A 19,956-nucleotide genomic window follows, 5' to 3' on the forward strand; every position below is an offset into this window, starting at 1 on the left:
ATCAAACATTTTATAATAACAGGTTGTTTTTTATCATCAAACATTTTCATAATAACAGGTTTTTATCATCAAACATTTTCATAAAACAGGTTTTTATCATCAAACATTTTCATAACAACAGGTTTTTATCATCAATAATTTTCATGATAACAGTTCAAAACTGCTAACATCACATCTTCTTTATCTTATAAGGTCTTATTCAAATCATTACTATTATTGTTATTAATATTATTATTTATTCATTTATCTATTTATTATTATTATTATACAAATAATCAATTATTATTATTAATTATCTTGTTTTAGAATAAGCTATTTATTTATTATTACTACTATCCAGGGAGGATGTGGGTAAGCTGAGAGTAGATTTAGTAAATGTTCTTGCAATGATAGATGTTTACAATCAGATTCTAGCGGAGGTGATATATTTTAAATATACATATATATTATGAAACTATTGTTTACTTTATCAATCACGGCCATTAAGATATTTCTATAAAATTTCACAAGCATTTTATAAGATTACATATTTCTTTTCAAAATCTTTATCCCACTGCGAACCAAATGTTTATAAATAGTTATATTGGATGTATTAAATATTAATTATATAGGAAAGATTATGTTCAATTTGATCCACTAGTCTTTTAATTTGCATATTTATAATTGCCCTGGGAACCCAGTTTTACCTGAAAACTTAATATAAAAGTCAACATTGTCAATTTTTAAAATTAAGCTAAGAAAATTTCCGGGTTTCTACGGAGTACCCCAATACAAATTTGAGGCAAATCGATAAACGGGTTCATGAGTTGTGATCTAACATTCAAACAGACAATGAAGCAGAGATTACTACTGTTGTCAACCATTAACATTAAGACCCCCCCCCTTCTATGTAATGTCGTCTTCAACTTAAATGCTCCTCTCGGAGACGAGAATCCAAACCAAACAATTTCAGCCCGCTTTTCTTCTTTGTTCTCCGATAACGGAGTATAAACGTTTATCAATTGTGAACCATTTCAAAGTTAAACAAGAATATTTCTATTTAAAGAATTAGTGACTTTCATCAACATTTAATTGTTAATCTTTTCAGAAGCTTTAATGTATAAAAAGCGTCTTCGGACTTTTCGACAGATAACCCCCAAATAGGCAAATAGATCGTAAGAATCTTTTCATTATAAATTTGTAAACCCTGTAATAATTATTTATCATTATTCATTTCATTATTTTTTTTAGGAAATAAAGAGTTTTCTGCATTATCGATTTTGATTTGTGGGTTATACCTTGTCTATCTGTTCATCGTCAGAATCTTGTTCCTTAGCGACAACAACTGTATATTTATAGAATAGAAATATATCCTCGTCACAAAGGGATTAAATTCAAAGGGATTGTCAAAGTATTTTCTTAACTTTATGAGTTACACATTAACGATTCACAACAGTACCCTTAAATCCTTTGTATGATCAGGAACAATGAAATGTAATTATTTTTTTATGTGAAAGTTGATTCGGGCCTTGTTTCTCTTTTAAGGGAGGTTCACTTAAATATACGTTAACTGTCCCTTTAAATGGGTTTGTTTAAGATCCTAGTATTGCATTGTTTAGTATCCTAGTATTGTATTGTTTAGGATCCTAGTATTGTATTGTTTAGGATCTAGTATTGTATTGTTTAGGATTCTATTATTGTATTGTTTAGGATCCTAGTATTGTATTATTTAGGATCCTAGTATTGTATTGTTTAGGATCCTAGTATTGTATTGTTTAGGATCCTAGTATTGTATTGTTTAGGATCCTAGTATTGTATTGTTTAGGATCCTAGTATTGTATTGTTTAGGATCCTAGTATTGTATTATTTAGGGATCCTAGTATTGTATTGTTTAGGATCCTAGTATTGAAGTATTGTATTGTTTAGGATCCTAGTATTGTATTGTTTAGGATCCTAGTATTGTATTGTTTAGGATCCTAGTATTCCTAAAATACAGTCTCCCATGGTCAACAGTTCTGTGCTTTCTGTTCTTCATAATAACAGGTTTTTTATCATCAAACATTTTCATAATAACAGGTTTTTTATCATCAAACATTTTCATAATAACAGGTTTTTATCATCAAACATTTTCATAATAACAGGTTTTTATCATCAAACATTTTCATAATAACAGGTTTTTCATCAGACATTTTCATAATAACAGGTTTTTATCATCAAACAGTTTCATAATAACAGGTTTTTATCATTAAACATTTCATAATAACAGGTTTTTATCATCAAACATTTTCATAATAAAAGGTTTTTATCATCAAACATTTTCATAATAACAGGTTTTCATCATTAAACATTTCATAATAACAGGTTTTTATCATCAAACATTTTCATAATAACAGGTTTTTATCATCAAACATTTTCATAATAACAGGTTTTTATCTTTAAACATTTCATAATAACAGGTTTTTATCATCAAACATTTTCATAATAACAGGTTTTTATCATTAAACATTTCATAATAACAGGTTTTTATCATCAAACATTTTCATAATAACAGGTTTTTATCATCAAACATTTTCATAATAACAGGTTTTTATCATCAATAATTTTCATGATAACAGGTTTTTATCATCAAACATTTTCATAATAACAGGTTTTTATCATCAAACAATTTCATAATAACAGGTTTTTATTTTCAAACATTTTCATAATAACAGGTTTTTATCATTAAACATTTTCATAATAACTGGTTTTTATCATCCATTATTTTCATAATAACAGGTTTTTATCATCAAACATTTTCGTAATAACAGGTTTTTATCATCAACCATTTTCGTAATAACAGGTTTTCATCATCAAACATTTTATAATAACAGGTTGTTTTTTATCATCAAACATTTTCATAATAACAGGTTTTTATCATCAAACATTTTCATAAAACAGGTTTTTATCATCAAACATTTTCATAACAACAGGTTTTTATCATCAATAATTTTCATGATAACAGGTTTTTATCATCAAACATTTTCATAATAACAGGTTTTTATCATCAAACAATTTCATAATAACAGGTTTCTATTTTCAAACATTTTCATAATAACAAGTTTTTAAAATCAATTATTTTCATAATAACAGGTTTTTATCATCAAACATTTTCATAATATCAGGTTTTTATCATCAAACATTTTCATAATAGCAGGTTTTTTATCATCAAACATCAAATTACATTAAAAATTGATTGCAATATTAGTTTTGCAATATTTTTCTTTGGCACAGAATCTGAGATTGCATCTAATGCCGGTTTTGTCCCTTTTGTATTGAGATATTGAGAAATCTATCTAAATTTTTGATTTTAAATACAACCGAGGTTGTTTATATATTCTCTATTTTCGACAGTTTTTAACCTTATAAAGGCTGGGTGGATCTGAGTCTAGAAAAACATCTTAGAGTTAAGGTTATGCATGTTCTAAGCCAACTTTTCAAGGTCAGCTCATTGAAAAAAAGTAGACTGCTTACTTTAATAGTGTTGGACGTGGGTGCTAGGAAGGGTTAAAAAAATGCCAAAAAAGGGTAGGAAAAACGTATTTTTTTTTGACAAATAATAACTTTTTATAAAACTTTTAAAAAATGTAATTTTATATCTGTAGCTTTTGTCGAAAAAAATTAATTTCTTTTAACTCGAACCGGACTTTTTACCGCCCTGTACCCTTAAGCATTAAATAAAAAATATTTACTATTCCTTAAAAGTAATGAAATTTAAAGTAATAAAACTATAAATTCAGATTTTATCCAACATTTCTTGTTTATTTAATTATTTTATGCTAGTTTTTCGATTTAATATTAGATGTTTTTATTGTTTCAGACATTATCACAGTCATATTCACGAAAACTTGTGTTCACCGCTTAACCATCAACTTAAACCAATAACCACTAGTAAGGTAATATATTTCACGCCAAACTGATAAAAACTGCACAGTTGAAATGAAAATCTGTCCCACGAAACATGACAGTTGGTGAATAGTTTTAAATGTCTTCTTCCATAATTTGTTAAGTTCTTTGATACAAAAGAGATTAATTATCATTAATATAAAATATAACATTGCAGTATATTTGAGTAAAAGATTGTGTTTACGAAATAAACTGCAAAAAGTTTTTAATATATATTATAATTTATGGAAGAAGACATTCAAAAAACATTCACTAATTTTCATGTTTCGTGGGACACCCTGTATTTTCTTAATTATAACTCCTCTCATTGAAGAGCTTTTAAAGAACATTAATTTTCTTTTCTCCTTCTTATTACTAAAATATAAAATAGAGGAGCTACAAGGTCACACAGTCGTACCAGTACTCTACCCTTCTCCTTCTTGTTACTAAAATATAAAATAGTGGAGCTACAAGGTCACACAGTCGTACCAGTACTCTAACCTTCTCCTTCTTATTACTAAAATATAAAATAGAGGAGCTACGAGGTCACACAGTCGTACCAGTACTATACCCTTCTCCTTCTTGTTACTAAAATATAAAATAGTGGAGCTACAAGGTCACACAGTCGTACCAGTACTCTAACCTTCTCCTTCTTGTTACTAAAATATAAAATAGTGGAGCTACAAGGTCACACAGCCGCACCAGTACTCTAACCTTCCTTCTCCTTCTGTCTAGTTTCCAGTGATTTTAATTTTTATTCTTTTATTGATACTTTTTTTAATAACTAGCTTCAGAACACTCAGGACACTAATTATTCCATCAGAGAAATGGTAATTAACACTCAGGCCACTAATTCCTTTACATAATAGATTGTAATTAATACTCAGGACACTTATATCTCCACCGGAGGGATCGTGATTAACACTCAGAACACTAATTACTCCATTGGAGGGTTAGTATTTTTCACTCAGGACACTAATTACTCCACCGGAGGGATAGTAATTAACACTCAGGACATTAATTACCATCCCTCCAGCGGAGTAATTAGTGCACTGAGTGTTAATAATTATCCCTCCGGTGGAGTAATTAGTGCCCTGAGTGTTAATTACCATCCCTCCGATGGAGTAATTAGTGCCCTGAGTGTTGATTAACATCCCTCCGGTGGAGTAATTAGTGCCCTGAGTGTTGATTAACATCTCTCAGGTGGAGTAATTAGTGTCCAGAGTGTTAATTACCATCCCTCCGATCGATGGAGTAATTAGTGTCCTTAATGTTAATTACCATCCCTCCTGTGAAATGTTTAGTGTCCTAAGTGTCAATGATCATCCCTCCAATTGAGTAATTAGTGTCCTTAGTATTAATTACCATCCCTCCGGTGGAGTAATTAGTGTCTTGAGTTTAAATTACCATCCCTCCGGTGGAGTAATTAGTGTCCTGAGTGTTAATTACCATCTATTATGTGAAGGAATTAGTGTCTTAAGTTTAATTTACCATCCCTCCGATGGAGTAATTAGTGTCCTGAGTGTTAATTACCATCCCTCCGGTGGAGTAATTAGTATCCTGAGTGATAATTACCACCCCTCCGGTGGAGTAATTAGTATCCTGAGTGGTAATTACCACCCCTCCGGTGGAGTAATTAGTGTCCTGAGTGTTAATTACTATCCCTCCGGTGGATTTATAAGTATTTAATAAAAACTGAGTGTTCCATCCGTTGGAAATAATTTTCCTCCAGCGGAGGGGACAGAATATGCCTCTGCAAACTTCAATCTCTCTTCAGAACCCAGCGTTGCCCAGGGTACTCATAGTTACTCCCACTGTTTACCCCAAGCTTGGTCGTAAATAACGATTTTAGATTTTCTTCCCTATAAAAGTAGACCCACTCAATATAGAATTTCAAACCTTTTGAGAACATTTCCATGGTTCTCCGATTTCCTCAATCAAAATTTGAGGCAAATCGGTCAAAGGGTTTCCTGAGTTATGATCGAACATACAAACAAACTAAGAAACAAAGAAACAGAGATTACAACTTTGAATACATATATACTTTTGATAAATTGTTTGGTTTAGATTTTAAGTATGATTGGTAGGGAGAGAGCTACAGTCGCCTGTAAAGAGTTTTCAACAATTCTTTTGGAAGTAAGTTTTTTTATTTTGTATTATTTTTCAATCCAATTCCTGACATAATTTCTTATTTATAAACATCTTTTTATTCTGCATGGAATGTCTGTTTATTACAATGTGCGGCCTCATTAGGTGTCCCAATCTTCCCGTTAAAGGGAGATAAATATATATAAACAGACAGACGTAAATGAAAGTTATTTTTTCTTATTTGTAACGGTTCTGACGATTCTGACTGATAAATTACAATTTCAGATTTACAAATTACAAAATTAACAAACATGAATAAAGCTTTTGATAATATATATATTTGTATGTATGTATATATATATATATAATGTTAGCAATAGCTTTAAAATAATAAAAATTATGATAATAATATTAATTTCTAGATGTATGGCCAAGGTTCTAAAGCCTCGACTTCTAAGCCGACAAAAGAAGTTTTTATTGTGGATATGAAAACACACTTCCGGTTGATGGAACAATTGGTGGAGAACGAGAGCATTATCCTACATCATGTACTTTCATGTTTACCTCAGGTTTGTTAAATATTCCAGAACAGTAACAAACAAAACATTTTTCTACGTCAACCTGTCCATTAAATGTTCTGTCCATTAAGTGTCATGTCCATTAAATGTCCTGTCCATTAAATGTTCTGTCCATGAAATTTTCTGTCCATTAAATGTTCTGTCCATTAAATGATCTGTCATAAAATGTCCTGTCTATGAAATGTCCTGTCTATGAAATGTTCTGTCCATGAAATGTTCTGTCCATTAAATGTTCTGTCCATGAAATGTTCTGTCCATTAAATGTCCTGTCCATTAAATTTTCTGTCCATTAAATGTCCTGTCTATGAAATGTGCTGTCTATGAAAGGTTCTGTACATTAAATGTCCTGTCCATGAAATGTGCTGTCTATGAAATGTTCTGTCCATGAAATGTTCTGTCCATGAAATGTGCTGCCCATGAAATGTTCTGTCCATTAAATGTCCTGTCCATTAAATGTTCAGTCCATTAAATGTCCTGTCCATTAAATGACCTGTTCATGAAATGTTCTGTCTATAAAATGTTCTGTCCATGAAATGTTCTATCCATGAAATGTTCTGTCCATTAAATGTTCTGTCCATGAAATGTTCTGTCCATTAAATGTTCTTTCCATGAAATGTTCTGTCTATTAAATGTTCTGTCCATGAAATGTTCTGTTTATGAAATGTGCTGTCCGTGAAATGTTCTGTCCATAAAATGTTCTGTCCATGAAATGTTCTGTCCATGAAATGTTCTGTCCATGAAATGTTCTGTCCATGAAATGTGCTGTCCATGAAATGTTCTGTCCATAAAATGTTCTGTCCATTAAATGTACTGTCCATGAAATGTTCTGTCCATGAAATTATGTCCATGAAATGTTCTGTCCATGAAATGTTCTGTCCATGAAAGATGCTTTCCATGAAATTTTCTGCCCATGAAATGTTCTGTCCATGAAATGTTCTGTCCATGGAATGTGCTGTCTATGAAATGTTCTGTCCATGAAATGTTCTGTCCATGAAAGATGCTTTCCATGAAATGTTCTGTCCATGAAATGTGCTGTCTATAAAATGTCCTGTCCATGAAACATTATTTATATGAAATGTTTTATCTACAGTGGTAGGAATTATATCAACACAATGAAGACGACTGTCGATTTCATTTTTGATTTATATCAATCTGTTAAACAGGATGGATACCCATACATTGAAGTCAAGACTCAAGAGAAGCTGCGTCAATTTGAAAAGCTTCTCTTTGATTACTTGTAAACTTTTTACCAATCAAAAATTAAATAAAAAAGTTATCTTCATTGTATTGATATAATCGCTCACCACTGAATGACGCATTTTTCTATGAAATATTCTATTCATGATATTTTTTGTCAACCATTGATACTTTTCATATCAAACTTGTTGAAAGGGACTGTCCGCGTAATTTCATTTAGAGACTTACATCCCAGATTATAAAAAATGATGGCAATATCCGTGTTTTTCTATCAGAAAATTGATAAATTTGAACTGCATTTTCTTGACTTGCAGATTTATGCAGTAGAGAGAGGGAAGCATTTGTTGAATAAATCTCTTTTAAGATAGAAATACGAAGATATCTTCGTCAGATTAATATTTACAGGTTACCATTGTGAATTGTGCATGTAAATCTAAAATTGAAGGGTTACTTGAAATCACGCCAACAGTCCCTTAGTAAATGTTTCCCTCAGGTTCCTGGATTGTTGAATAAAAGTCAGTTGAAGGAGGGGAAGGAAGGAGTTCCAAGACTGATTGGACAAGTCAAGTAAAAACTAGTTTTTTCTTCATTCTTTAAATATTTTTCCTTTTTTTCAAAGACACCGGAAAATGAAAGGTGGTATTCGCCAAGCCCAAATTTAATTTGTAATCAAATAGTATCAATATTTTTTCATCTTATGTTTGAGTAATGAGAAAATTATAAAAAATATTCTTTGCTCGCAGCGGAGAATCCAGAGTGAAATTCCCCTTTTGCTCTCGTATTCTGACGGGAGACATCCAGAGGCCGTATTATGTTGTCCTCCAAAGTACACAGATCATATGCAGCTTTATATAAGTGACCCGAAAAAAGATTGATACCATTAGATTCCAAATGCTATACACTCTTTAATTTTTTGCTAACACATCCTGGATTCGTAAATTTTTTTTTAAATTTAAATTTTAAATTTTCCAGGTTGAAAAATACGGAAAATTTTTTTCTAGGTTGAAATAGTAACCACTTGCTTTGCCATTGACCCAGTAAATATATTTTTTTGTCAAACCCTGTCTAGAGCAAGGGGGGGGGGTCAAACTATTAAATATAAAGTTAAAAGGACTGTTATTGAAAAATGAAAGTGGATATAGGATGAAACATAATTAGAGCATAAGTTGATCGGAGCACTGCTTTTATTTCTATCATATAAAAAATGTTCTCACTGTTTTAACTTCTATATTTACTGAGGGGCGTTTATAATCTATCTAAATAAATTGTCTTTGAAGAAAAGTCTGTTAGAAATAAAAATGTGTTAATGGATTCATAATTGATTTCTGTTTTTTTATACTCCTTTTCATGGTCCATATAATTCCATCTCTCATCCCGCATGGGATCGGACTTAAAAGTGCATTTTGAAACAGAAAGTACTCTTTTTGTGTCACTGTGAACTTTAGCAAGTTTTTTTTGTGTACGCGCGTGTATGGGTATTGCATTTGGGGCGTTAAAAGATGCAAATATCAGTAACCAATATTAAAGATATTTTATGATATACAGTAAAATTATGACATGCAGTATAGATTTTTTTAACAACTATGGTTATTTCTGTCCGTATATCAATTAATCAACATTTGGGATTGTATTGGATGGAATTATACTGGGGATAGGGATTTTTGGTATTTTCCCAAAGGCATATTCCCAAGGGCGACTCCCCAAGTGACAATTTCCCGAGTGGCTATTTCCCAAGCGGCAACTTCCCAAAGGTTAGGTTAGGCCTTCTGAGACGTCGCAGGCTGCAAAGAGGGTTAAGCACTGCGGCTAGGATGGGGTGGGGGGCCGAGCGCCAAAGTGAACGCAGTGCAGTTGGAAGACGACAATTTATGTCCCAAGTATGTTAGAATAATATTGCGGGGCCCTTACAATCTTTTTGTACACAGTAAATAACTGGACTCCATTTGCTTTCAAACTTGCACTTCTAACTAATTTGAAATTAAAATCTACAAAATAATGTTAAATAACGAAAGTAAAAAAGGCCTTAATGATGACTGGGGAAAAATTAAGATTACTGTTCAAGCCTGTAATCATAAATAGTGATCGAAAAATGGCTAGCTCTTGATAAATATTTTAATATCGTCTTTATTTCATTTTTTAGAATTAGAAGTGAATCAGAAATTTAAATGTTTGTTGAGTAAGGTCTGAATTTAAAAAGTTTTTGTGAAAAAGTTTAGTTTTTTAGAATGTTGCAAGTTGAATTTTAGAATCAAAACTTGTAAGGTTCAAGCAGGGTTAAAGCTATTTGTGGAGATTTTATATATGTCTAGATGTCCGTTGCTAAGAATGATATACTGGTGTGTTTGTATCATAAAGTTTTATGAGAATAAGTTTTTAATCTGGTAATTTGCAAGTTTTCATAACGACGACATTGAAAATCGCAAACTATTTCTAGTCTTTACTTCATAAAAGGGTCCCGCAACAAAAATTTGGAAAGTTTAACCAAATAAATAATAGCTAATGACCCAACTTGCCGTCTCTTATTCTGTCTGTTCGACTTTAGAATTTCACTTTGGCCGAGCGCTGCGACTAGAACAGTTTAGGGGGTCGCACGCTGCGGCTAGTTCAGACTTGGTAAGCTGCCGCTTGGGAAATTGCCACTTGGGAAAATACCCTATGTAAGTTGCCGATTTGGAAGAAGCCTTTGGGTAAGTACCTAACATCATTATATTGACCGCTGCTCATTTTTGCTTTTTCGTAAATTTTTCCTTTTCAGGAAGAAGATGGGAGAATTCTACCACGATATTCTTTGGAGAAATGTCGGTCAGCTGGCAGAGGAAACTCTACTCTGGGATGGGGGGAAAGAGAGGTAAAATTAACCCTAGGAAGGAGAGGTAATATTAACCCTAGGAAGGATTTGTAATATTAACTCTAGGAAGGAGAGGTAATATTAAACCTAGGAAGGAGAGGTAATATTAACCCTAGGAAGGAGAGGTAATATTAACTCTAGGAAGGAGAGGTAATATTAAATCTAGGAAGGAGAGGTAATATTAACTCTAGGAAGGAGAGGTAATATTAACCTTAGGAAGGAGAGGTAATATTGACCGTAGGAAGGAGAAGTAATATTAACCCTAAGAAGGAGAGGTAATATTAACTATAGGTGGGAATTATGATTTTCTAAAAATATCAAGAAACGACAAAACCCGGTAATTTGAAATGACAAAAATATGTAACGGATTATTGCAAAAAAATGTAAAGGATGATTTCAAAACAAGAATTTATAAAGATCATTGCAAAAACAAGAAGAGGATGTTTGCAAAATAATATTTAGCATCTTTGCAAAAATAAGGAAAGTATCATTGCAAAAATAAGTAAAGAATCACTGCTAAAATAAGTAGAGGAGCATTGAAAACTAGACATGCAAAATAATAAAATTTTTGATTTTGAAAAATGATGAATTAGGATCAGAATTTTAATCAATTAATCAATATCTAAAAATTTCAGAAATCCTGTTGGTTTAATCCACCCTAGAGTATCTCTAGCCTTCAATACTTTGCTCAAAGAACATCTCAGCGCTCAATTTGGAGGTATAGTCAAGTTTATAAACAGGGTTACCCACAAAGAAGAAGACTGCAAAGACGACCAGAAACTATTCAAGGGTAAAATTACGTCTTCTACCTTGAGATTAGTCTCTTTATTATTATTAATTCTGTACAGTCGTCTCTGAAGTCTCATCTTTGTGAATAACCCTGTATATACAGAGAACTATATAAAAAGTCGTCTTTAGAAAGTATTCTATTAGAAACGTCATTAAGGATATTAAAATTTTAATACTTTTTCAAAATATTGAACAAAGCCGACCTTATGTCGCTTTACACTGAAACTGCGGAATGAGTATTGTCTCCGCTCTTTCTTTTTTTATTGTAAAATTTCACTTTGCACCATTAATTGAAGGTTATACTGTAATCATTATATAATTATATTTAATATTAATATTGATTTTATTATTATTAAGACTATAGTACGTGTGTCAACTCTATAAAAAGAGGAATAGAAGGAAAACCATAGAAATATATAAAACTGAGAGTTTTTGTAATAATTACAACTTAACTATTTCTAACAAAGTTCCCTGAACAATTTGAGAGATATATCAGTGTCAACATATAACTACATAACAACAACATAAAGACATTTATTCTATAATTTTTTACTGTTCTATTCAAATAATATTTACTGCTTCATACTAAGAATTCCATCTCTAATGCCGATTGGATCGGATTTAAAGGGAATTTGAGGGTAAACTAAATAGCCTAATATCCTAAATTAGTTTACCATGAAATTACCCAAATAAGTGAACGGCCCCTTTAAAAGTACATTTTGGGACGTAAAATACACTTTCTGTGCCGCTGTCAAAGAATTATAACGTAAAGATAGTTATTTCAGAGGTGTACGCGTTTTTAGTACTGCAGTGCAGTGTACTGTCTCTGGGCGGTAAAGTAAACACAAGACGGATGTCACAGCCTGACATGGGAACCATCTTTCACATAAAAAATCAATGAAATATTCTGGTCATAGGAAACTATTAAGTGAATCCTCCTCGGATACTGTTCTAGTTTACAAACACCGCCCAGAGAGAACTGGTTTCAACATGTACGCAGAGTATATGCAACAGCAATTATCTTTCCTTGCCTCATTAGCTTGGGCCATTGTAAAATTACGCAATTTTTTTTGTGTTCATGAACAACACTTTAGAAATGTGTACTGCCTTAGGGGTGTTGAAAATTTAAATATCAGTGATCAATTTTAGAGATAAATTATGATAAATAGAGAATTAACACTGCCTTGAAGTATAGGTTTTACAAGTATGGAATTTTTTCTACAACTTGAATTCGTACTTCTATTTGTTTAAAACAACAACATGGACCGCATATCAATCAATCAACATTTCGAAACATATTGGATGGAATTGTATGGACATTGGACGGCCCTGTATTTTTATACATACTTTTTCTAGATGGATATCCGTCCTTGATTCTTCCTGCAGTACATATCATTATAGAAACCTTCAGTATTCATGCTGTATCCGCGTCCTGGGACCTTCAGGTAAATAAAAAGGCTGAATGAAGAAGCCCCCCCCCCCCCTCCTTATATATATACATATGTTTTGCTTGTCTGTTTGTTTGCATCAATATATAGAATCCATAAACGTCCACACGGTTTAACGGATCGGGTACCGAATTAAGGAATTGCAGAGGTCACTGAACTACCTATATAGCCGGTTCAAATCCTGAATCACCGATTCAGATTCTCATGAATCTTTAACTTAGCTCAAATTCATTATTCGGTCTAGGGGCTATCTCGTAGCTCTTCTAAAACTTTATTCAATTATATTTTAGAAATCTAAAATATTTTTGTTCTTCTCATATCTCTTTAATAAAAGAAGTTATTACTTATGAAGTGATGTTAACTTTGGTTTAGTATTTGCTTTTAATATTATGATGTACGAAAAAGAAAATGTTCAGAATTAAAAATAATATTGTTGCTATCAATTAGAAAATCCTCAAAAAAAAAACTTTTCTTAGGTTTTGCGGAGTTTAGCGCTTTCAATCCGTCCGAAACCTCAACGTGTTCTTCAAGACGACCTCTCCCTTGCCACTCTGGCCGGCAGCTACTTCAAGAAAACAATTAATGTAAGCTTTCATTTAAAGGGACTTAAAGCGCAATTTCATGTGACCCTCCATGCAAAGATGACAATGACCGATTTACAACAGCATTATGCTAGGGTTAAATACGTTCAAATCTGTCCGCTCTCGGAGTACACGTGTATGGGGAGGATTTGTATATTAAATTTTACTCCGTTTTCCCAGAACCGTACATTAACGATAAAGTATTGCTCTGTAAAAGACTGTTATAGTACGTCTTCCTGTAAAATTGGAATCCTGCAATTGGAAGTAATGGATTTTAATAGTTACATGGAAAACAAATCTCCATATAAATATTTTCAGAAATCACCCCTGGGTACTGTAATATACACATTGACCTTTGGAAGTGAAGTATGGCCTGTACACTAAGTAAAGGTTTAGCGTACATCATCACTTTATATACTATAACCTCGTTGAAGTTTTCATTTAATCAAATTTATGATCTCTGGCTATTTTGAAAGTGTTTCGTAAAAAACATTTTAAGCCGGATAAAACAAGATTTAAGACAGTAATATTTGATATATCACACTCACATTACAAATCCACAGAAATCTGATGTCAGAAGTAATTTAGGGTGAACACTATAAATATCTAAAACTTATTTTATCCAAATAATTGAACCATAAATGAATTGTGAATGTGCACTGTGACATTAAAATCCCGTAAATGTTAATGTATCTGTTTTCAAAAAGTATTTCTGATTTAAATCCACAATTTTATAGCCTGTACTTGAAAGATAATTTTTCTCTCTGTTTAGGTATTTCTGAGCCCAAAACTTTAAATTGGGCAAAGAATTATAATGTAAAGATAGTTATTTCCAAGGTTGTAATGCAATGGGGAAGTAGGCAGTTTTGTCGATATCAATATTTTTGTTAGAAAATACTATTTTATTCGGTTTTTTTTCATATTCTCTATTTTTTATTACCTTAAATCAAGAACTACACAAATGTTAAGACCCAAAAAAGGATAATCGGTAGATTCGTTCAACGATACTCTTTTGAATTTCGGGCTCTGTGGACAAAGAACATTTATTAACTAACAGTACGATATATACTGTCATCCATGACTACACTAACTAAATATTAGAAAACAATTAACAATTGTCAGTCACTTATAGACAGGGAAACCCAAAAAGTATAAGATTTTAATGCCGACCTGAAACTCTTGAAATATAATGATAAAAAGGTTGAATTTAGACTTTTGTCTGTAATTTTGGTTTTATTAAGGTAAATTGCATGATCTGTCAAAGATAGAAACAATTGTGTGTATTTATTTATGTTTATTTATGAGAAAAGAGTAAACAAATTCCGAACACTCGTTTTTAAAGTCTCATCCTTTGTGGATAACCCTGTATCTTTCTCCATGAAAACTAGCTTTTCGATTGAAGTCAACGTCAGAAATGGAGTCTGTGAAAAGAAATAAAAGTTTACGTAAAGCTCGTTCGTTCTACGCTCTAAATAAGAAATTTCAGGAAAAATTTAATATTCTGTAATACAGATTAATGTATTTCAGTCTTTGACATTAAATCAAATATGATTTGGAACCCTCAATTTGACTAGATAATATTTTCTCTCTTTTTTCACAAAACTTTATACAAAGTTACTCCTGTATTATGGATTTCAAGGTTTCGCTTATGAAACGGAAGTTTATAAAAGTTTCTTGCAGAACATAAAAAAATAATCGTTAATGCCTCGTTAACGTTTGACACTGTTAATTATTTCTAAAATATTTTCCATTAACGCCGTTAATAATATTGAGATTGTTAACGAAAGGTAAAAATAACGAACGTACCGTTCTTCGCTAAATAACAAACGGCTACCTAGCGAACGGCTTAAACTAATTGTTAAAGAACGTTTTAAAAAGTCAGAACATGCCCAGCCATATTCAAGACAAGGAAACACTGAAGCTGTTTTTAATTTTTTCAAATTTTTGTTCAGAGTTTGGTTCACTTTAACAACCTGTGTTTGCCTGATATAATGAATGATATTGTATCTCATGGTGTTCATGATCCAGAGGAGTTTCCATTCCTAGAGGAACTTCATGTTCTACGCAGACTCAAGGTAGACCTTGTACACTGCGCAAGTGCACAAGTGCGCATGCGCATTTTAATAAAGTTTAGATTTCTAAATGTATTTTTTTCCTTCCTGATTTTGATGTTTTATTTGATTTTGTTGTTGAATGAAATTTTTTAATTGTCGTTTTTGGGCTTCAATCTTATTTTCACTACAGTGGTCGGTGATTATATCAATACAATGAAGACAACTTTTTATTAATAATAATTTGATCGCTAACAAGAATTTTTGAATTACAAGTTTACAAGTAAACAAAGATAAGATATTAATTAAAAACTTCTCTTTCTTTAAATATTTAAGTGTTCTGACGTTTGAAAGTTTGCAGAAAATAAAAATTGAAATAAGATTTTGTCTTCATTGCATTGAGATAAAAGACGACGACTGTAAACAACGAATATTTGAAAATATCAAACTTATCAGAATCATTTCGAAATCCCATTTAAAAATTCTCTATATCTATATCTCTATCATCTATATTGAAGAGTAATTTAGTAAAGATTTCGAAGATGGACAAAATGTTAGAGGTTTATTACAAAACGCTCCCCCCCCCCCCTGTATAGGGTTAAATTGAAAATAATTCTGCAGAATGGTTTTGATATTTGTTAAATACGTTTCAGGTTATCTATTAAATTATTATTATTATTAGTTAGAATTATTTATCATGTTTTCTTAACAACAATTATACTTAAACTTCCCTTGACCAGGGGTTGATATAAGGGTGAGCATTGAAGTAATGACTCACCCCTGGAAAATTACATTCCTCCCTCTAAAGCTACGGAAAATGGAAATGAAATTCTAAGAATTGGCTCACCCCTAGTAAATTCAGCTGTATCCATCACATGCCATCAAAAGCGTTTTTAGTCCTAATACTTCACCTCAACAACTTGATATTAGTAAACAAATCGCTAACGTACTGCAGGCAACCTTGTACACAGTACAGAATTGGGTAGAGAGTCGATCAGCTGAGTATATTCAATCCTGGAGGGTTGGAGACTTCTTTATAATTAATCATGCAGATCTTGCCAGGATATATCCTTCATTCGACCTTTTACAGGTAATTTACAGTTAAACCATAAATAAGCCATACATCGAAAGAATTTATCAAATGTCGTCTTGACAATTTTTCGATGGCTTCTTTACTATTTTACTTAAACCTCAGTATTTGCGAAAATAAATAAATAGCCTATGAATATGCGGGAATAGTTTTAAAGAACTCCATGTTATAATCCTTAAATCAAAAAACTAAATATTTGCAACATTCCTATCAGAGAGTGAAGAATACGGCATTTGATGAATTCTTTCGATGTAAGGCTTATTTAGGGCTTAACTGTACAACAACAATAACAATAATAATAATAATAATAATTTTAACATTACTAACTAGCTGAAATTTCAGTCCATTCGGTCCAGCCGTTTGGCCGCCTATACGCAACATATGTATATACGAATGTCTTGTTCTATTATATAGATAATAATGATACTACTACTACTACTACTACTACTACTACTACTCCTACTACTAAATAATAATAATAATAATAATAATATTAATAATAATTGTAATACAAATAATAATCATAACAATAATGACCGAGTACCCTCTCTAACTCTACTTCTATATATGATATAAAATAACTCTAGATATGCTGGCATGACCGAGTAGCCCCTCTAATTCTACTTCTATAAATGATATAAAATAACTCTAGATATGCGGGCATGACCGAGTAGCCCCTCTAACTCTACTTCTATAAATGATATAAAATAACTCTAGATATGCGGGCATGACCGAGTAGCTGCGTCTAACTCTACTTCTATAAATGATATAAAATAACTCTAGATATGCGGGCATGACCGAGTAGCTGCGTCTAACTCTACTTCTATAAATGATATAAAATAACTCTAGATATGCGGGCATGACCGAGTAGCTGCGTCTAACTCTACTTCTATAAATGATATAAAATAACTCTAGATATGCGGGCATGACCGAGTAGCTGCGTCTAACTCTACTTCTATAAATGATATAAAATAACTCTAGATATGCGGGCATGACCGAGTAGCTGCGTCTTACTCTACTTCTATAAATGATATAAAATAACTCTAGATATGCGGGCATGACCGAGTAGCTGCGTCTTACTCTACTTCTATAAATGATATAAAATAACTCTAGATATGCGGGCATGACCGAGTAGCTGCGTCTTACTCTACTTCTATAAATGATATAAAATAACTCTAGATATGCGGGCATGACCGAGTAGCTGCGTCTAACTCTACTTCTATAAAGCTGTTTACTCATGTACAGCAGGCTATAGCTCTACAGATATATACCGTGCAGCAGAAAATAAAGGTACTTTTATCACACAGATTTTATACATCACATGTTTGAGGGGAGACAATTCTGAAAAAGTAAGCTTTAATATTGTATTTCATAAACATATGTCAAGCATTACAGAGATTATATCAGATCTAAAAGCATTAAATATATTTACAATAAAAATTGTCTATTTATTTATTTATTTACACATTTACACATTTTTTAGAGATTTGTTTACTTTAAAATATTCTGAAAACTTTCCCGAGCAATCCATTTAATTTCTTAGCTGAGAAATGCAATTGCAGGGGCTTAATTGAAATTCTGCAGAACTGAAAGATTATTTATAATGAAAAAAAAGGTTTAGGATGAACTTCAATCAAATAATAATTATTTTATGAATTTATACTACTCCCTTTATACTTTTTGTGATATCTATAACATTTAATACATTTTTGGAAAGCCTTTGGGCTCTACTTTGATAATCTGCAGAAAAAATAGCAAATTTGCAAAATTTCAAAAATTTATTGCTATATCAATTTATTATGCAAAAATGTGCACATAAACGTGCGCGAATTATAATATGTAACAATGTAGACGACTGTAGATTTTAATTTTGATTTAAATCAAGCTGAATACACCCTAACATACAAGTCAAGAGAAGCTGTCAATTAAAAAAACTTCCATTTGATTAATTTTATATTTGTATTCGAAAAAAGCTTGTTATTAATCAACATTTAAATAAAAAAGTCGTCTTCATTGTATTTTTATAATCGCCTAACACGGGGAATTCAAATATGCCAAAGTATGCAATATTTTTATTCAAAGAAAACTGAAAATGTGGAAATTCTTTTTTAAGACACCTGTGCAAAAATCTATGCAAATTTTTTTCGCACAAATTGTGCAATCTGCCTTTTTTTGTTCAAGGCTTTCCAAAGAGATGTCAAAATTCAATGACCGAAAGTAGGTCTAAAGATTGATTAAGTCTGGTAAAGGTAAAACAGGCATTAAGACAGTATACCTAAGGACCGAGGCAGTAGTTATAAAGCCCCGCTTTGGGCCTAACATGAGGGGCATGTTTTAGTTAGAAAAGTAAAAAATTGGAACAGCCTCAGACCAATACTTTTTTTGTTATCCTGAAAAACGTCAGGGTGGGGTGGGGTCCCTTTCACGCCCCTCCCCCCCTAAAGCATCAAACACAATTTGTCCCACAAAACATTTGAAAATTGGTTCAATCGCTGAAATCCAACTATTTAGGTAAAAATTGTTTGCCTTAAACCGCTAGGTGTTACATTTATAAAAAATTATTTGGTAAATATATGTGCGTCTCTCATGTATGCCGAGTCCATTAGCGCCTGATCCAATCAGGGTTCAGTGATGTGTTTGTTGTCTATTCTGAACCAATGAAATTGCATGCCGGTAACATCTATCTTTCTATCTATCTCATCACCCAATCAGATTATGAATCCTTCAATCGGCGTTATCAGCGTGTTGCTCTCATAGCCCCCCCCCCCCCCCCCCGTATACGCCTCTGACAATACCTCTGTTTCTAGAATCTACCTGAAGAAGAGAACGAGAATATGTGCCGTGTTTGCAGAACATTTAGTTTAGCGTGTTTACAAAATGTCTTCCCTCCACAAAAACATTGGAATAAGTAATATTTGAAATAATAATTTGCATACAGTGAAACCCATAAAACTATAATATGCATACTTGCATAATTGCAATATTTTGTATTTATTTGACTAAATTCAACAATATATTCCACAGCGCGTGTTATATGCCCAACTTTTTCTTTAATTAAGCACAGAAAGAAATAAAGAAATAAAGAAATAAAACCTAGAGTGAACTTTTCCTCTCTATATAAAGTGTTGTTAATCATTTTCATCGTTTAAAAACAGGCTTAGTAAAACTTTCAAGATGTTTCAATTTGCTTTTATTAACAAAAAATTGAAAAAAAAAGATCCAACAAAGATCATTTCAACATAATTGCTTTTTGCATGGTTTTCGGGCCGTTTTTTTGCATATACAAGATGTCTCTGAAAAAAGAGTGTTTAAGCTTTTTGGCCTATTAAACATCATTGTTTTGTTTTAAAAAGTGCTTTCAGTAGGTGCAATACCATAATGGGGGG

General features: G+C 31.9%; 1 protein-coding gene across 1 annotated transcript; it reads left to right on the plus strand.

Moving 5' to 3' along the window:
• Positions 1-159: 159 nt before the first annotated feature.
• LOC111713966 (uncharacterized) lies at positions 160-19,482 on the plus strand. Its single transcript, XM_023488963.1, has 15 exons — positions 160-192; positions 341-419; positions 1,952-2,022; positions 3,836-3,911; positions 5,968-6,036; positions 6,411-6,557; positions 8,257-8,330; positions 10,519-10,611; positions 11,247-11,329; positions 12,757-12,845; positions 13,325-13,432; positions 15,382-15,504; positions 16,436-16,570; positions 17,750-17,860; positions 19,378-19,482. The coding sequence occupies exons 2-15, from the start codon at positions 387-389 to the stop codon at positions 19,480-19,482; spliced, it is 1,317 nt and encodes a 438-aa protein (XP_023344731.1). The 5' UTR covers positions 160-192; positions 341-386.
• Positions 19,483-19,956: the final 474 nt, after the last annotated feature.

Source organism: Eurytemora carolleeae, unplaced genomic scaffold (assembly GCF_000591075.1).
Source record: "Eurytemora carolleeae unplaced genomic scaffold, Eaff_2.0 scaffold832, whole genome shotgun sequence".
NCBI classification, from domain to species: Eukaryota; Metazoa; Arthropoda; class Copepoda; order Calanoida; family Temoridae; genus Eurytemora; species Eurytemora carolleeae.